The sequence below is a fragment of the Cynara cardunculus genome, assembly GCF_001531365.2.
Source record: "Cynara cardunculus var. scolymus isolate 2C chromosome LG 12, CcrdV1, whole genome shotgun sequence".
Lineage (NCBI taxonomy): Eukaryota > Viridiplantae > Streptophyta > Magnoliopsida > Asterales > Asteraceae > Cynara > Cynara cardunculus.
In genome coordinates this window covers 14,385,167-14,398,670 of record NC_037539.1, presented here as the reverse complement: position 1 = coordinate 14,398,670, position 13,504 = coordinate 14,385,167, and the positions used below count along the sequence as shown (strand labels likewise).

The window sequence follows — 13,504 nt, the reverse complement described above, 5'->3', positions numbered from 1 at the left end:
TTATAAAGATAATAATTAAGTATTTGGTTAGAATTCAATGATTATCCTAATTATATTTTAGATTTTTTATATTTAAAATAAGATGTTTATCCTGTATTTGATTATATTTATCTGCAATTAGTTACACGAATTCAGATATGGAGCTTTAATAAGTTGTACTTACGCACAATCTACTTGCAATCTTGAATTTTAAGTAATATGCATTAATAAACAGTACTTTACGCATAAAAAATGGGTTTTAAGAGTTTTTGTCAAATACTTTATAATATAGTATATATTAGTATAATTATATTTTTATACACACTTAATTATTATTATTCTACTTGAATAATAATAATCATTATTCCGTTACAACATGCAACTACATTGGTTCACAACCATCATGTTTAATTCGAGATCTAGATGCTCATTTCCGTGCGACCCTCATAGGTTCGTGTGCCGTTAGCAGTGTTCTCATGTGACATGGGCATAAGAAACCTACAAGTAGACATTGTTTCACAATAACAATGTTCTACTATTTCATTCAAGTGTTATAAAATCAACGATACCTCTAACAAGTTGATCACTTTGAAAGCGTTAAAGTGTCATAGTCTTAGAGATAAGCCATTGAATGTATGTCAATTTAAATGATATGAGAATTAGACTTGAGAGAGTTGCTGACAAGAAGATTTATCATTTATATCTTTTAAACTAATTAATTCTCCACACGGGTTCGTCACTTGTTATAATGTTAAAGTGCAGTACATTCAGAGATGAACCACTTTGAACACACACCAACTTGAATGATATGGAAATCGGCTCGAAAGAGTGAATTTTAACAAAAAGATTTGTTCTTCCATATATTTTGAGAACACCATTCGGCACTTTCCCTGGTCCTGATACCACATAGAAATATGAGTTGAAATCTGTAATATAGTGCAATGGTGGAAGTCCGAAAGGAATACTCTCAAAATAGATGGTGGAACTAGTTATGGCCAACTGCTTGTTGTAGCATCCTTATAGCATTGTCTGCTGGAATTTGTGTTTATGTCTCACCACAAGTCTTACACTCATGCTACCTTCAATTATTCTGTTATTTGCAATTGTTAACTCAACAACCAATCAAAGTCTTCCAAAATCGTCATCTGATACCATTTCTTTCATTATACTTTTATTAAGCTTTTACTACGATCCCTGTGGATGATACTCGGTATTCTATACCACTTTATTATTTGAAAGACAATAGTGGGACTAATTGTATACTTGATTTTGGTCTTGATTACTAAGTCTGTAGGTGTGTAAAAGCTCATGTCAACAACCCTAAATTAATAGAGAACAAGTATTTTGGTTGGTTTGTGTAGAGAGAGAGAGCAACAAAACCCTATCTGGAGGTTGTATGCTAGCTAGATGCAACTGGTTCTGGTTTCATCTAAAGTAGCCTATGTTACCTTTTAATCCAGTTGAGATGTCGCATGCAAGTCGCATCCCATGTATCGAATAATAGAGAATTTCCATTCCATGCGAACTCCAAGCAACTTGGGCAAGAGGGGAGGTCACATATACCTCTCATCCATGAAGAAATATCTCATAAAATTGTATTTATGGAATAAAATTACATAAAAACTTAAACACAATATACAGACCACAAATACTTATATCTTATCACACTGTTATGCTATTTGGTACACCTCTTCCCGTAACCCCGGGTTTTGAAGTTGGTATGAGCAGCTCGTAAGGTGGAACCCCAACACCACATCTATTCCTAAGTCTCATATCAGCATTCCTTCTTTTAATTTCATCTTCAATACTTTTAATTTTCATTGAAAATCTATAGAATGCCTTAATAATGTTAGGTTCGCCAGACCAATTAGTGATGACATCCTTTATCTCCCCAATATACGACTCATCACGTGAATGTGCTGAGATTATATCAATTACGGCCATGTACTTTGTTGATTGAAACAAACTAGGCAATGATGCTAGGAAATAACCTTGTGGGTCGCCCATGAAATATGCATACTCGAGTTCATGTTCTTGGGGTATAAGTTTTTGCATAAGTGGTGGGCGTTTTGGGACATATCCACCATAGTGGTACTGCCCAAAATTAAGAGATGCATGTTGTGCCGATGAAATCCATATTAGAATGGTCAATATCTCTGTAAGTTTGTTGGGAGTGCATAGTTTGGGCCACCAATTAGCTTCACGAAGATCGGCATGCCCTACATTAATGGCTTCACTATACCATGATTGAAGTTCTTTGTCTGATATAACAACATTTTCTTCAGGGTAGTAATGATTCACATATGAAAGTACCAGCTCCTGAATTGCAGACCAAATGAGAAGCCCATCATTAGCATATGGGTAGTCTTCTATGAGTAATCTTATTCCATGGGGCTTTGATTCATCGGGTATTGCCATTCCTCTGCAACAAAGTAAGATGTCATATTTATTTGCTATTTGTTATATCATCTTATAATTTAATTAATGGTATCAGATTACCTTCGTACCAAATCTGCAGGAAGGCCTTCTAAGTCAAAGCGCCACCAATCACGGTAGGCAGCACAAGCCATCTCCATGCTATATTTTCCTGGAGAAAAGTCACGCTCGATAGTTCCTTCCGCACATATAAGGCTTTCACGTGCTGTTGCATTTATTGCGAGTGTATGTCGCATGTGGGGATTAAGAAGCTTAAAAACTGGATGCAATGAGCTCAAGTGTCGATGAGTAGCTATGATGAATGGTTCCATACATGCGTGCGCACGTAACCTATAGATCCATAACATGAGCTTATAATCAATATATGTGCTTAATTTGTATGTCATTTTTTGATGATAATCTATTTAAAGTTCATCTTTTATCACACACACACACACACACACACATATATATATATTCATCTAAATTCAGATAAGGATGTAGTAGAGTTCTTTAAAAACTTAGCGACTTCAACATGTACATTATGGTTATGTTTGGCAACTAGCTGACAAGTTGGTTGATAAGCTAGCTAATAGCTAATAAACTAGCCACATTTGATAAAACTAGCTGAAAAATTAGATAACAATAGAAAATATTTGATTAAAGACATGTTGAAAAATTAATTTATAGAAGGGGAAAAATTGGAAAAGCCCCAAAAGTTTGTTAAAACGTCATTTCAATTAGTTTAAAGAAAGTTATCATTTGGTTTATGGCTAAGGGGCTGTTCGGCACTTGCTGAATAACTTGGTGCAGAATGATTAAGAGGCTCTCATGATATAGTGCAAAATGAATTATAATTGTTTGGTAATTGTTTAGAATGAAATTAATTAGGACGCTGAATGGTTAAGGGATGCCCATGATACAAAATCATTCAGACGGTTATAGAATCATTAAGTGACAGACTTTTTTTTTCCCGGTCAAACAAAGTTCACCTCTTAACGATTCAGAGACTATCTCTTAATGAAACTATTAAGAGGCAAATAAACAACCCCTAACTAAAAATAGACTTTTCAATAAGCTTGCTTCTCGTTACCAAATATAACGTGTATTAAACATACCAATGATGAATAAGTTGGTGAACACCCGCTTCATTTGAGCATACATGAGCTTTGCCTAATTGCCAAAGCCAATTGGTGGTTGCATCAACCGGAGGAGTGAGAACTTGTCTTGATGGGATATTAGATCCGTCCTTAGGAGGAAGGCTAAGCTCGATTGCAATGGGATTTAGGGTTCCCATTGTTGTCAAGTAAAATATTGTACGTGTTCCATATGCTTTTCGACCTTCTTGAGCATTTATCCTCTCTAGAAATGGAAGATAAATATCGTGGTAATCCAATATGAAGAGTTTGTTTTCATCAATGGCCTGAAGATTAATACAAAAATAGAAAAATTGAAATCCACACAACAAAGCATACAAAAAAGTTGTATTCTTTTTGCTTTTGCAAGTATACATACCTGTTGTACCGATAAACCATTCAGGTGGCCTATAATATGCTCTTCTTTAAGATTTGATTCTGATGGTCCATAGATTGAAGGATCAAGTTTGCTCACAGGAGGAAAGACCTGTAGAATCCCAACAGAAATGTACCAGGGTCTATAATAAGTCACATATATATATGTAAAGTATTACAAAATAGATAGAACCATCTTGATTTTAAAAAAATCCATCAAAAGTCGGGTATACAAAAATTCATCGTGTTAGTCGTGCATACCCTTAACCTCTCAATGCTAATAGGGTTCATCCCTGCAAGAGTTTGGCGGCCAAGTTCGTCATCTCGTACATAGCTTGTTGTGTCCCCTGCTGGAATATTGTAAATGATGTTTTAGTTTCTTTTCTGATTAAGAAAAGGAACCTAATGTTTTTGTAGAAAGAGCTAGCTACTATGTTAGATTGGATTGACACTTACACAAAATGTTTTTTGGAGTCTCAAACTTGAAGATTTCTTTAATATATCCACTGATATCTAGAAAATTTAACAGTCCAAACCCTTTCAAACTTGTCTGATCAACTTGTGGTGCACCTTTATAAAGGCCTGCAACATCACTAAGATCCCTAGAAATTTCACTCTTTCTGGAAGTGGCCACCAAGGGTGGAATATTGCGAAGCAATCCCTTCCATGTTCCTATCAGGAATTCGGTGCGCCTGGCCCCCTCCAGAACTTCATCTCGTGGTACATATATTGAAGAAATCAACGTATCTATCCGCTTTTCCATAGTTTCATCTACATAATATAAGTTTTACGAGAGTTTATTTCGCTTTCAATCAATTTCTAGGATTAGAAAAAATAACTCACCAGTACTTGAGGAGGGACGTCCTGTACGACAACGCCTAGGATGCGGGTTTCTTTCGCCTCCTAATGTCGGTCTTGCGTGCTTAGCTCCTTTGTCGGGATCTCCAAGATCATTATATACGTCATAATCATATATTCTTTCTGAAGGTAACCTAAGTCCGTTTCCATCACCTCTTTTATTATTAAGTTCCTTAGCTCTCAAGTCTCTTAGCCCCTTGGGAGTTTGACATGGTAAATACACCTATCGAATTAATCCAGTAAGACACAAAATCAGTACTAGACTATGACTGTCATGATGATGTTGATAGTTTAGTACCAAGGGGATCATCAACTATAGCTCATATACATTTATAAATCAAACCAAAATTAACACCTAATTAAGCATTTGTCAAGTAGCTACTAGGGGTGTCAAAAAAATGAAACTTAATAATCCACAAATCCTGGTTATTTGGTTTTCGGGTATGTTGAAACAAATCATGTTCGGGTTACGTCAAATAGAATAAATAAACTCACACACCCTACTCAGCTTTGGTGAGGTTTAAACCCTTCACCTCTTAGGACTCATATACCACCCAAAGGCCTTTTGGTTTCTTTTACACATTTGTTTATACCAAAGTAATTAAATAAGTCGATGGATAATTATATTTTATATTTATAACTCTTTTGAAGTCCTAATAATATTCATTTTGTAACTCATTCTTAACTGTTCGTCTTTCGTAACTTACCCAACAAAATCGTAATAATTACAAAATTTCTAGAATGAAAACACACAAATTTTTTCAACAAATCTTATTAATTTAAATTCCTTATTCATTTTATCTAATAACCCAACCGAATAACCCGAATTGATTAAACCAAACCTTATGCAGGTTGGTTACGAGACAATTCAGAAAAGTTGAAAACCGAATAATCACTACAACAAAAATTGTTTTACAGGACGCCACCAATTTCTAAGTATCATAATAGACTGCTTTATAAGACTTAATTTATTTGACCAAGAAATAAGGTGTTCTCTGTAAAGACATTGTAATAAGTTTATATGACGCCATCAATTTATAAGAGTTCTAATAGACTGTTTTATAAGATTTAGTTTATTGGACCAATGAAAATAAAATGTTCTATGTAAAGACATTTTTGGAAGCATTAACTATCTTATTGAACATTTTTAAACTCATCTTTTTATAAGACACTTCTCTTATAAGACAAATTTTCAGATAATATTTTATAAAATAGCTAATATGATGTTTTTATATAAAAATGTTTTAAAAAACATTACGCAGTACAAAAATGTCCTATACAACTTATTAAGACGTTTTTAGATAGGACGTTTTATTTTTTTATTACATAAATTAAGAATTATAAAATGACTTGTTAGGACGCTTAGGAATATTCATCATCCTATACGCGCAATTTTATTGTAATGAAACCAACTAAATAATACCCATACAAGTAATACAATTAATTCATAATTTTACATAATCATGTTATAACAATTGAATAATATTATATATTAATGCGAGAAAATAAATTAGCAGGTAAATATGCATGGAGTTAGTAGTGAGTAAGACCAGATAAGTGGGTGTATGTATGTATAATATAGATGGTGAAGTTTAGTTAGAGGATGTTCTGTAGTAGCTTAATGAGTTGTATGATGTGTATGGCTTACTCGGTAAGCTATATATAAGTGTTCGGAAATGGCTTAATCGGCCAATAAAGTGCTTATTAGCTCAGCAATCAAAAATAGAGTTGTATACATTCAGCCGGCCCTTTTTCCTCACTACCCTTGGAAAAAACACCTATCCTCCTTCTCCATAGATCTATTGCTCTCTCCTCCTCTCGCCCTAGACACCATCTTTCTCCTGTTGCCCTCGATCTGTTGTAGATCTGTTTCCATTTCGGAATTTCAAGTATATACATGGTGATGAAATGGATCGAAGAGAAGAAAAAACTTGCTGCCCTCGATCAATCCATCTCTGAAACACCCTCTCGAATCGACCCTCTTCATCTTTGGAATCATCCCTCTCAAATTGATCCTATGGTTTTCGGTTTCTCCCCAAGGTCTTTAATTTCTCCCTAAGGTTTTCGATTTTTCCGTATGGTTTGTCTTCTAGCCTACGGTTTCTTCCCATGGTTATCGATTTCTCCCAATGCTTTTCAATTTACTTGTTTTGATTAGATGGGTTTTCTAATGAGATGTGTTCTCGATCAAATGTGGTTTCCGCATATGGTTTTTCCTTGAATGTTAATTGTTGTGAGAAACAGAGGAGAAATAGATTGATTTAATCATTGGTTTGGTCACAGAGGAGAAATCGGTTTGGTGGTTGAATTGAATGTTCAATGTAAAACGAAGGGTAAAATAGTTTTTTTCACCGTTCAGATTGTTTATTTTTTTGAAGTATAAAATACTTATTATATACGGCAAATAGAACAAATAAACTCACACACCCTCCTCAGCTTTGTTGAGGTTTGAACCCTTAATCTCCTAGAAGGCCAAAAAACTCACATACCACTAGGCCAAAAGCCCTTTGGTTTCAGATTGTTTATTCAGCACAACAACTGAATAACAAGTTACCTGTTATCATACAGACAACTTTATGAATACAAACAACTTTATCCATACAAGACTTAATGGAAAATGAACCGAACAACACCTTAGTACAGTAGATAAAGAGTGTCTGTATAGGAACAAGATATCAATTACCAGCTGGTTGGCTGAGGAGAGAAGAGAAGAGAGGAGTGGTGCTTAAAAAAAATTAAAATCTAACAAGTAGCTCAATGGAAATCAGAAAACACACATATTTAGGTCAATAAGTATTGTTTAATTTTTTTTTATTAACCTAGATATCCAACCCGCTATGTAAGTCGACTAATCTCAGGGTAGATAACGCGGAGTCACCGCATTTGAACGTCTGTGGCCACAAGGGGAATTTTATTCCTTCTTGGATTTGAACCTGTGACCTTCGGGTACTTTTGACCTTTGGAGCCAAACTCAAACCAATAAGACACCACACTTGTTGTTTATTGTTTAAATTTTGTTAACATTATTGTAGGATCTATTATCTGATTGTATAGATTTTCATTAGAATCTAGATATTAAGTTGAATTGGATGATGATCTGTATACCTTGTTAGCAAAGAATATCCTTCTCTGTTTGCTAGTTTGAGCTGGTTGAATCCAGGAGTTGCATGAAAAGTGAAAGAAACCTTCAAGGGAGATGGCATCCAGATACAACTCCTCTTCGTAATTGTTTCTCACCAGGATGGCCCCTGGTTCTCCAAAGTCTGCATCAATTACTAGCTCAACTTCGAACGTGAAACAGCCTCTATCATTATCTTTTTCATCTGTTGTACATTTGGACCACTCTTTTACAGATTCCTTGCTCATCTTTGGCTTCATGGTACCTTTCATAAACAAATGAATATATGTATGTATGTATGTATGCATGGTGTTAGTGGACATTCATCATATGTGTAAAAACAGAAACAAACTTCAAGAATATCAATCTTACTTGGATCTAGTTGGGTGCTAACAAGTTGAAAACCAATACCCTTCACCACAAACTTATCTAACGAATCATTTCGTGAATATAACCATGGGAACGACTTTATCATCTTCTTAACCAGATTGACTTCCTTGCTTATCCTGATACTGACAGTTGCCGTTAGCTTCGAGAACGAGGATGCATCAACCTTTACCTCCTCCATAGCCATGGAAGTTTTCACAACCTTCAGGTTGCAACCAGTTTTCCACTTGCAAGAAGAATGGAATGAAGGGATTGTAAATGTCGTAGTTTTACCAGAAACATACTGGTAATTAAGAGGGTAAACTGGAAGAGTGTTTATTGTGGTCTTCATCTCCTTGTGAGGAAAAGAAAAGGAAGCCAACATGTTCTTTGCTCCTGCCATTTGATACTTAATTTCAACAGAATCTAACTTCAGTCACTTCACTTGTGAACGTTATGGTATATGGTTTAATTCTGTAGTTATTTTGTATTTATAGACAATAGAAGTATATTGAAAGCACATCCACAAACCGACACACACATGCGATCATCCTGACCAAAATGTGACAATTTTCATGGATTTTTCTTTTAGATTCTTTTATATACTCATACACATTATAAACATGGTATCAATTGGTCATATTTTTCTTCCCTTTGCCCCCTCACAGGGGCGTATCACAAGCTTTCTAACCCAGGGGCGGAACCTAAATTTTATAAATTGCGTTATATAAACGAGTATAACTTGCTTCAATATAAAAAATCTATATATTCTCTTAAAAGTACAAAAAAAAAATACCCAATTTTAAACAAGATAAAAAGTGAAATCTTCAAACATCCTTCATGAAAATGGAGCATATTTTTGCAGCTTTAGCAGTTGTTTACCTAAATGCTTACCGGGTAAGTGCTTACAATTAGAAGTTAACATTATAATTTATTATACCGGGTAAGATTGTAGTACATCAAAATGGTATCGTATACAACAATTTACTCGGTAAGCATTTACCCGGGTAAGAGTCGTCACCCTCTCTTACCGGGTAAGACTCTTCATCTTTATCATTGTTCTTATCGGGTAAAATTTTTGACCCTTGCCATGTTCATCTGGTAAACACTTGCCATGTTCATGATCTGGTAAACACTTTCCGGGTAAATGTTTAGTATACGGCCCCTTCATGTCATCTAGCTAATCTACCGAGCAATTTTTGTCTTCTGCCGATATTCTTGAGCTAAACTTCCAAGATTCCATTTTTAGACTGGCATCCCCAAAAATTAGTTTAATGATAAGCGTTTATAACCGGTAAAAGTCACCACACTACAACAAAATTGAGTTTATAGGATGCCACTTATTTCAATGCGTCCTATTAGATTGTTTATAGGGCTCAATTTAGAGGACCAAAAAATAAAAGGTCATATCTAACGGCGTTCTAATAAGTTTATAGATAGTTTTAACAAGTTTTATATGACACTTTTAATACAAAGCGTCCCATTACCTATTTTATAATACACTTTTGAAAAAGTATCTTATTAACCTATTTTTCTGTTGAATACTTGTTTTTATAAGACATTTTTTTAAATAATGTACTATAAAATAGCTTATGAGACGTTTTGTTTTAAAAGTGTCCTATAAAACTTGTACAAACCCCCAAAAACGTCTTATAAACTTATTACAACGTTTTTAGATATGACCTTTTATTTTTTGATCCTATAAAGCAGCCTAATATGACGCTTTGAAAGTGGTGACATCCTATAAACTGAATTTTATTGTAGTGTCACATTCATTTACCGAATAAGACTCTTGGTCTTTGTATTTCCTTCTTACCGGATAATATTTCCCTCACTTACCGGATAAGATTCTTAGTCTTTGTATTTCCTCTTACCGAATAATATTTCCAATCCTTACAGTAAGATAATTGAATCAAAGTATAAACCACCCTAAAACAATAAATTTATAGGACGTTTTTGGACATCGTAACAAGTTTTTAGATCATTTTCATAAAAAGGCGTCATATTAGCTAGTTTATAGGACATTATTTGAAAATGTGTCTTATAAATCAAAAGTGTCATATAAAAAGATACGTTTATAGGACACTATTTGTAAACCATGTTAACCAATCACAATCCATTCTTCTATTAGGTTTCAACCCAACCCAACCCAACCTGTTCGGGTTGATCGGGTTGATCGGGTTGTGTTTAAACAATGTAAAATCACATAAAAATAAAGGAAACTTTCCTTTGAAATACGACCGACCATTCAAGATAATATGCAAGTTTATCAAATATTTAGATATTACAATAAAAATGTTTAAACCAAATGATAATACATCAATCAATAACAATAGTTTTAGACGTTTCCAACCCCGATACTTTCGCTTTCTTGACGTTGAGGTTGGTCATGTCATGATTGTCATCTACAATTCAAAGCTAAAGTTAAGGTCGGGTTCATCGGGTTGTCGGGTTGGTCGGGGTTTTTTTGGGCCTGACCCGATTCCAATCCAATAAGGTCGGGTTGACTAATTTTTTTATCGATCATGCATCGGGTTACCTCGGGTTGGGTTTTTTTTTAAAAATTCGGGTTGGATTGGTCGGGTTCATCGGGTTTTTGAGCACCCCTAATTAGCACCACAAATGAAAGGAGAGAGAGAGAGAGAGAGAGCACTCAATTAAGGAGGTGGCAATGGAACCACAACTAGCGTGTAGGTAAAGAGAGATGGGACATAGGGAGGTTTAAAACCTTGTATCTAGCGAAATTAGGTGGCATCTATATATCATGCCAAGTACACTCCATTATATATGAATTGTTTACGCAAAGTTAAAAGTATGAAAATTATATTTTGTTGTCTTATTTAACAGTTTACATATGAAAAGAAGTAAAATGATATTATTTTTATTGGTAAGCATTTATTTAAAATATACATTTTATTTTTTTTTCTTTCATTAAACTATTAATAACAAAAATAATCATATATTATTCAATATATAATTGCAAATAGGGTTATATTGGTCATTATATTTGTGGTAAGAACTTATCAAAAACATTTGGTAAACATTCTTACCCGGGACAGCACTTACCGGGATAGCACTTATCCGGGTCAGCACTCTTACCCGGACAGCACTTACCCGGTAAGATTTGGTAAACAGCCCCTTAGTCTTTGTATTTCCTCTTACCGAATAATATTTCCAATCCTTACAGTAATATAATTAAATCAAAGTATAAACCACCCTAAAACAATAAATTTATAGGACGCTTTTGGACATCGTAACAAGTTTTTAGATCATTTTCATAAAAAGGCGTCATATTAGCTAGTTTATAGGATACTATTTGAAAATGTGTCTTATAAAATCAAAAATGTCCTATAAAAAGATACGTTTATAGGACATTTTCTCAAAAGTGTCCTATAAAATAGTTAATGTGACGCTTCATATTAAAAGTGTCCCAAAAAACTTGTTAAGACGCACAAAAGCGTCTTATAAACTTATTAAAACGTTTTTAGACAGGACACTTTATTTTTTGATCCTATAAAGTAAATTTTATAAAATAGTCTATTAGAACGCTTAAAAACTGGTGGTGTCGTATAATCTCAATTTTGTTCGCCCTTACTTACCGAGTAAGACTCTCGACCTTTTTTTTTCTCTTAACGAATAAGATTTTTGATCGTTGTCATATTCATGATTAAGGTAAATACTTCGTAACTATTTGGTAAATGGTACCTTACGTTTACCAAGACATGCAAGTAAACACATATCAAGTCTGAGTGTTAAAACACAAGAGATTATATATATATATATATATATATATATATATATATATGGACAAGATCAAATGTTAACCAAAGTTTTTGTGTTAACTTTGTAAACCATGTTAACCAATCACAATCCATATTCTTCTATTAGGTTTCTTCATAACTTAATGCCAAGGGTAATTGATTAAAAGGGAGTTGCAAAATCATAAAATTCTTAAACATATACATTTATAATATTGATATTTTTATTTATTTTTTAATCTTGATCTTCCATTTTTGTTGTTTTATGAGTTTTTGATTCGTGGAGGAAACACGGTAGTAAAATATTCGGTATCGTTCAAGCTATTATGGATAAATGTATTGGAAAAAAAATCGACAACATTGAGATGATTAAAATGGTTTATGGTGACATTCGGGGTTCGAGTTCAGGAAGTGAATAAATTAACCAAAGCGAATGTCTTGGTAATGGATTAATATTTTATTAGACTCGGTTTAATCGAAATTATGTTCATTATGATGTGTTTTGTTTTTTGTAGTTCATATTGCATTGATAACTTTTTTATTTAATAATTAATACGTACCTAATTCACATGTTCAAATGGAAATACATGTACGACCCATTTTCATATTGTCATATTACCGACTTTTATGAATCATGAATCATTGTGTCCATGTTACTTATATCATATGAACACGAGTGTTACTTTTTATGTTTGATACCAAATCTTTATATTTGCGTAAGTGTTTGTACCCGGTGTTCATAGCGTCAGGGTTATGTGTTCATATATTTTATACGATATGAACAAGGGGTGAACAACCACATAAGACTAGAAACATATATGAACAAGGGGTGAACCTTAAACGGTGTGGATACAATGCATGTATAAAACTCCAATTGACAAAGGATCGCTCCTGAATGTGTTTATAATGAAGAAACTATTGTTCACAAGTTGTTCATATCGTGCTCATACCTTTTTATTTATTTATTTCCTTTCGTATAATAGTTATTGTTATTATGTTCATAAATGCTATGCAGTCCAAGTTCATATATATGTCAATTTTATGTTCATATTTGACACAATGGTTCATATATATATATATATATATATATAGTTGTGTTTATATGGGTCTTACATTAACAAAAATCAAAGAATTTTTTGATTTTGTAACTCCAAATTGATGATATGGGAGTTACATAATTTTTTTTTACCTAAATACCCTTTTCAACTTTATTCACTTATCTTTATGAAATTTTAAATTAAAAAAAAATTTATTATGATTAATCACGACCGTTTATTGAAAGATTGAATGGCCAAGATCGGTTAACAAAGTTAACACAAAAACTTTGGTTAACATTAAAAGAGAATTAATCTGGTACATCTCGGTGCACTTAATTAGTGTTGAGACCACCTTTTTACACATGAAACTTCACAGCATATGTGACTTTTTTTAACATTCACACTGTTTTTGCTGTGAAGTTTCAAGTGTAAAAATGTGGTCTCACGGGTCTCACGAAAACA

At 33.5% G+C, this 13,504-nt stretch overlaps 1 protein-coding gene across 1 annotated transcript; it reads right to left on the bottom strand.

Annotated features, from left to right (window-relative positions):
• Window positions 1-1,641: 1,641 nt before the first annotated feature.
• LOC112523391 (lipoxygenase 3, chloroplastic-like) lies at window positions 1,642-8,619 on the bottom strand. The gene is made up of 9 exons (XM_025132983.1): window positions 8,254-8,619; window positions 7,869-8,146; window positions 4,749-4,986; window positions 4,362-4,676; window positions 4,167-4,255; window positions 3,910-4,017; window positions 3,513-3,817; window positions 2,479-2,745; window positions 1,642-2,401 (listed from the first exon to the last, which is right to left on the bottom strand). The coding sequence occupies exons 1-9, from the start codon at window positions 8,597-8,599 to the stop codon at window positions 1,642-1,644; spliced, it is 2,706 nt and encodes a 901-aa protein (XP_024988751.1). The 5' UTR covers window positions 8,600-8,619.
• Window positions 8,620-13,504: the final 4,885 nt, after the last annotated feature.

What these genes read in the sequence shown, in the direction of transcription:
- LOC112523391 (XM_025132983.1), bottom strand. Translation starts at nt 8,599, where the DNA reads ATGAAGACCACAATAAACACTCTTCCAGTTTACCCTCTTAATTACCAG. An exon ending in GACTCCAAAAAACATTTTGT is followed by an intron (nt 4,256 to 4,361) that starts GTAAGTGTCAAT and finishes ACAATATTCCAG; the next exon opens with CAGGGGACACAACAAGCTAT. An exon ending in CACCAACTTATTCATCATTG is followed by an intron (nt 2,746 to 3,512) that starts GTATGTTTAATA and finishes ATGGATCTATAG; the next exon opens with GTTACGTGCGCACGCATGTA.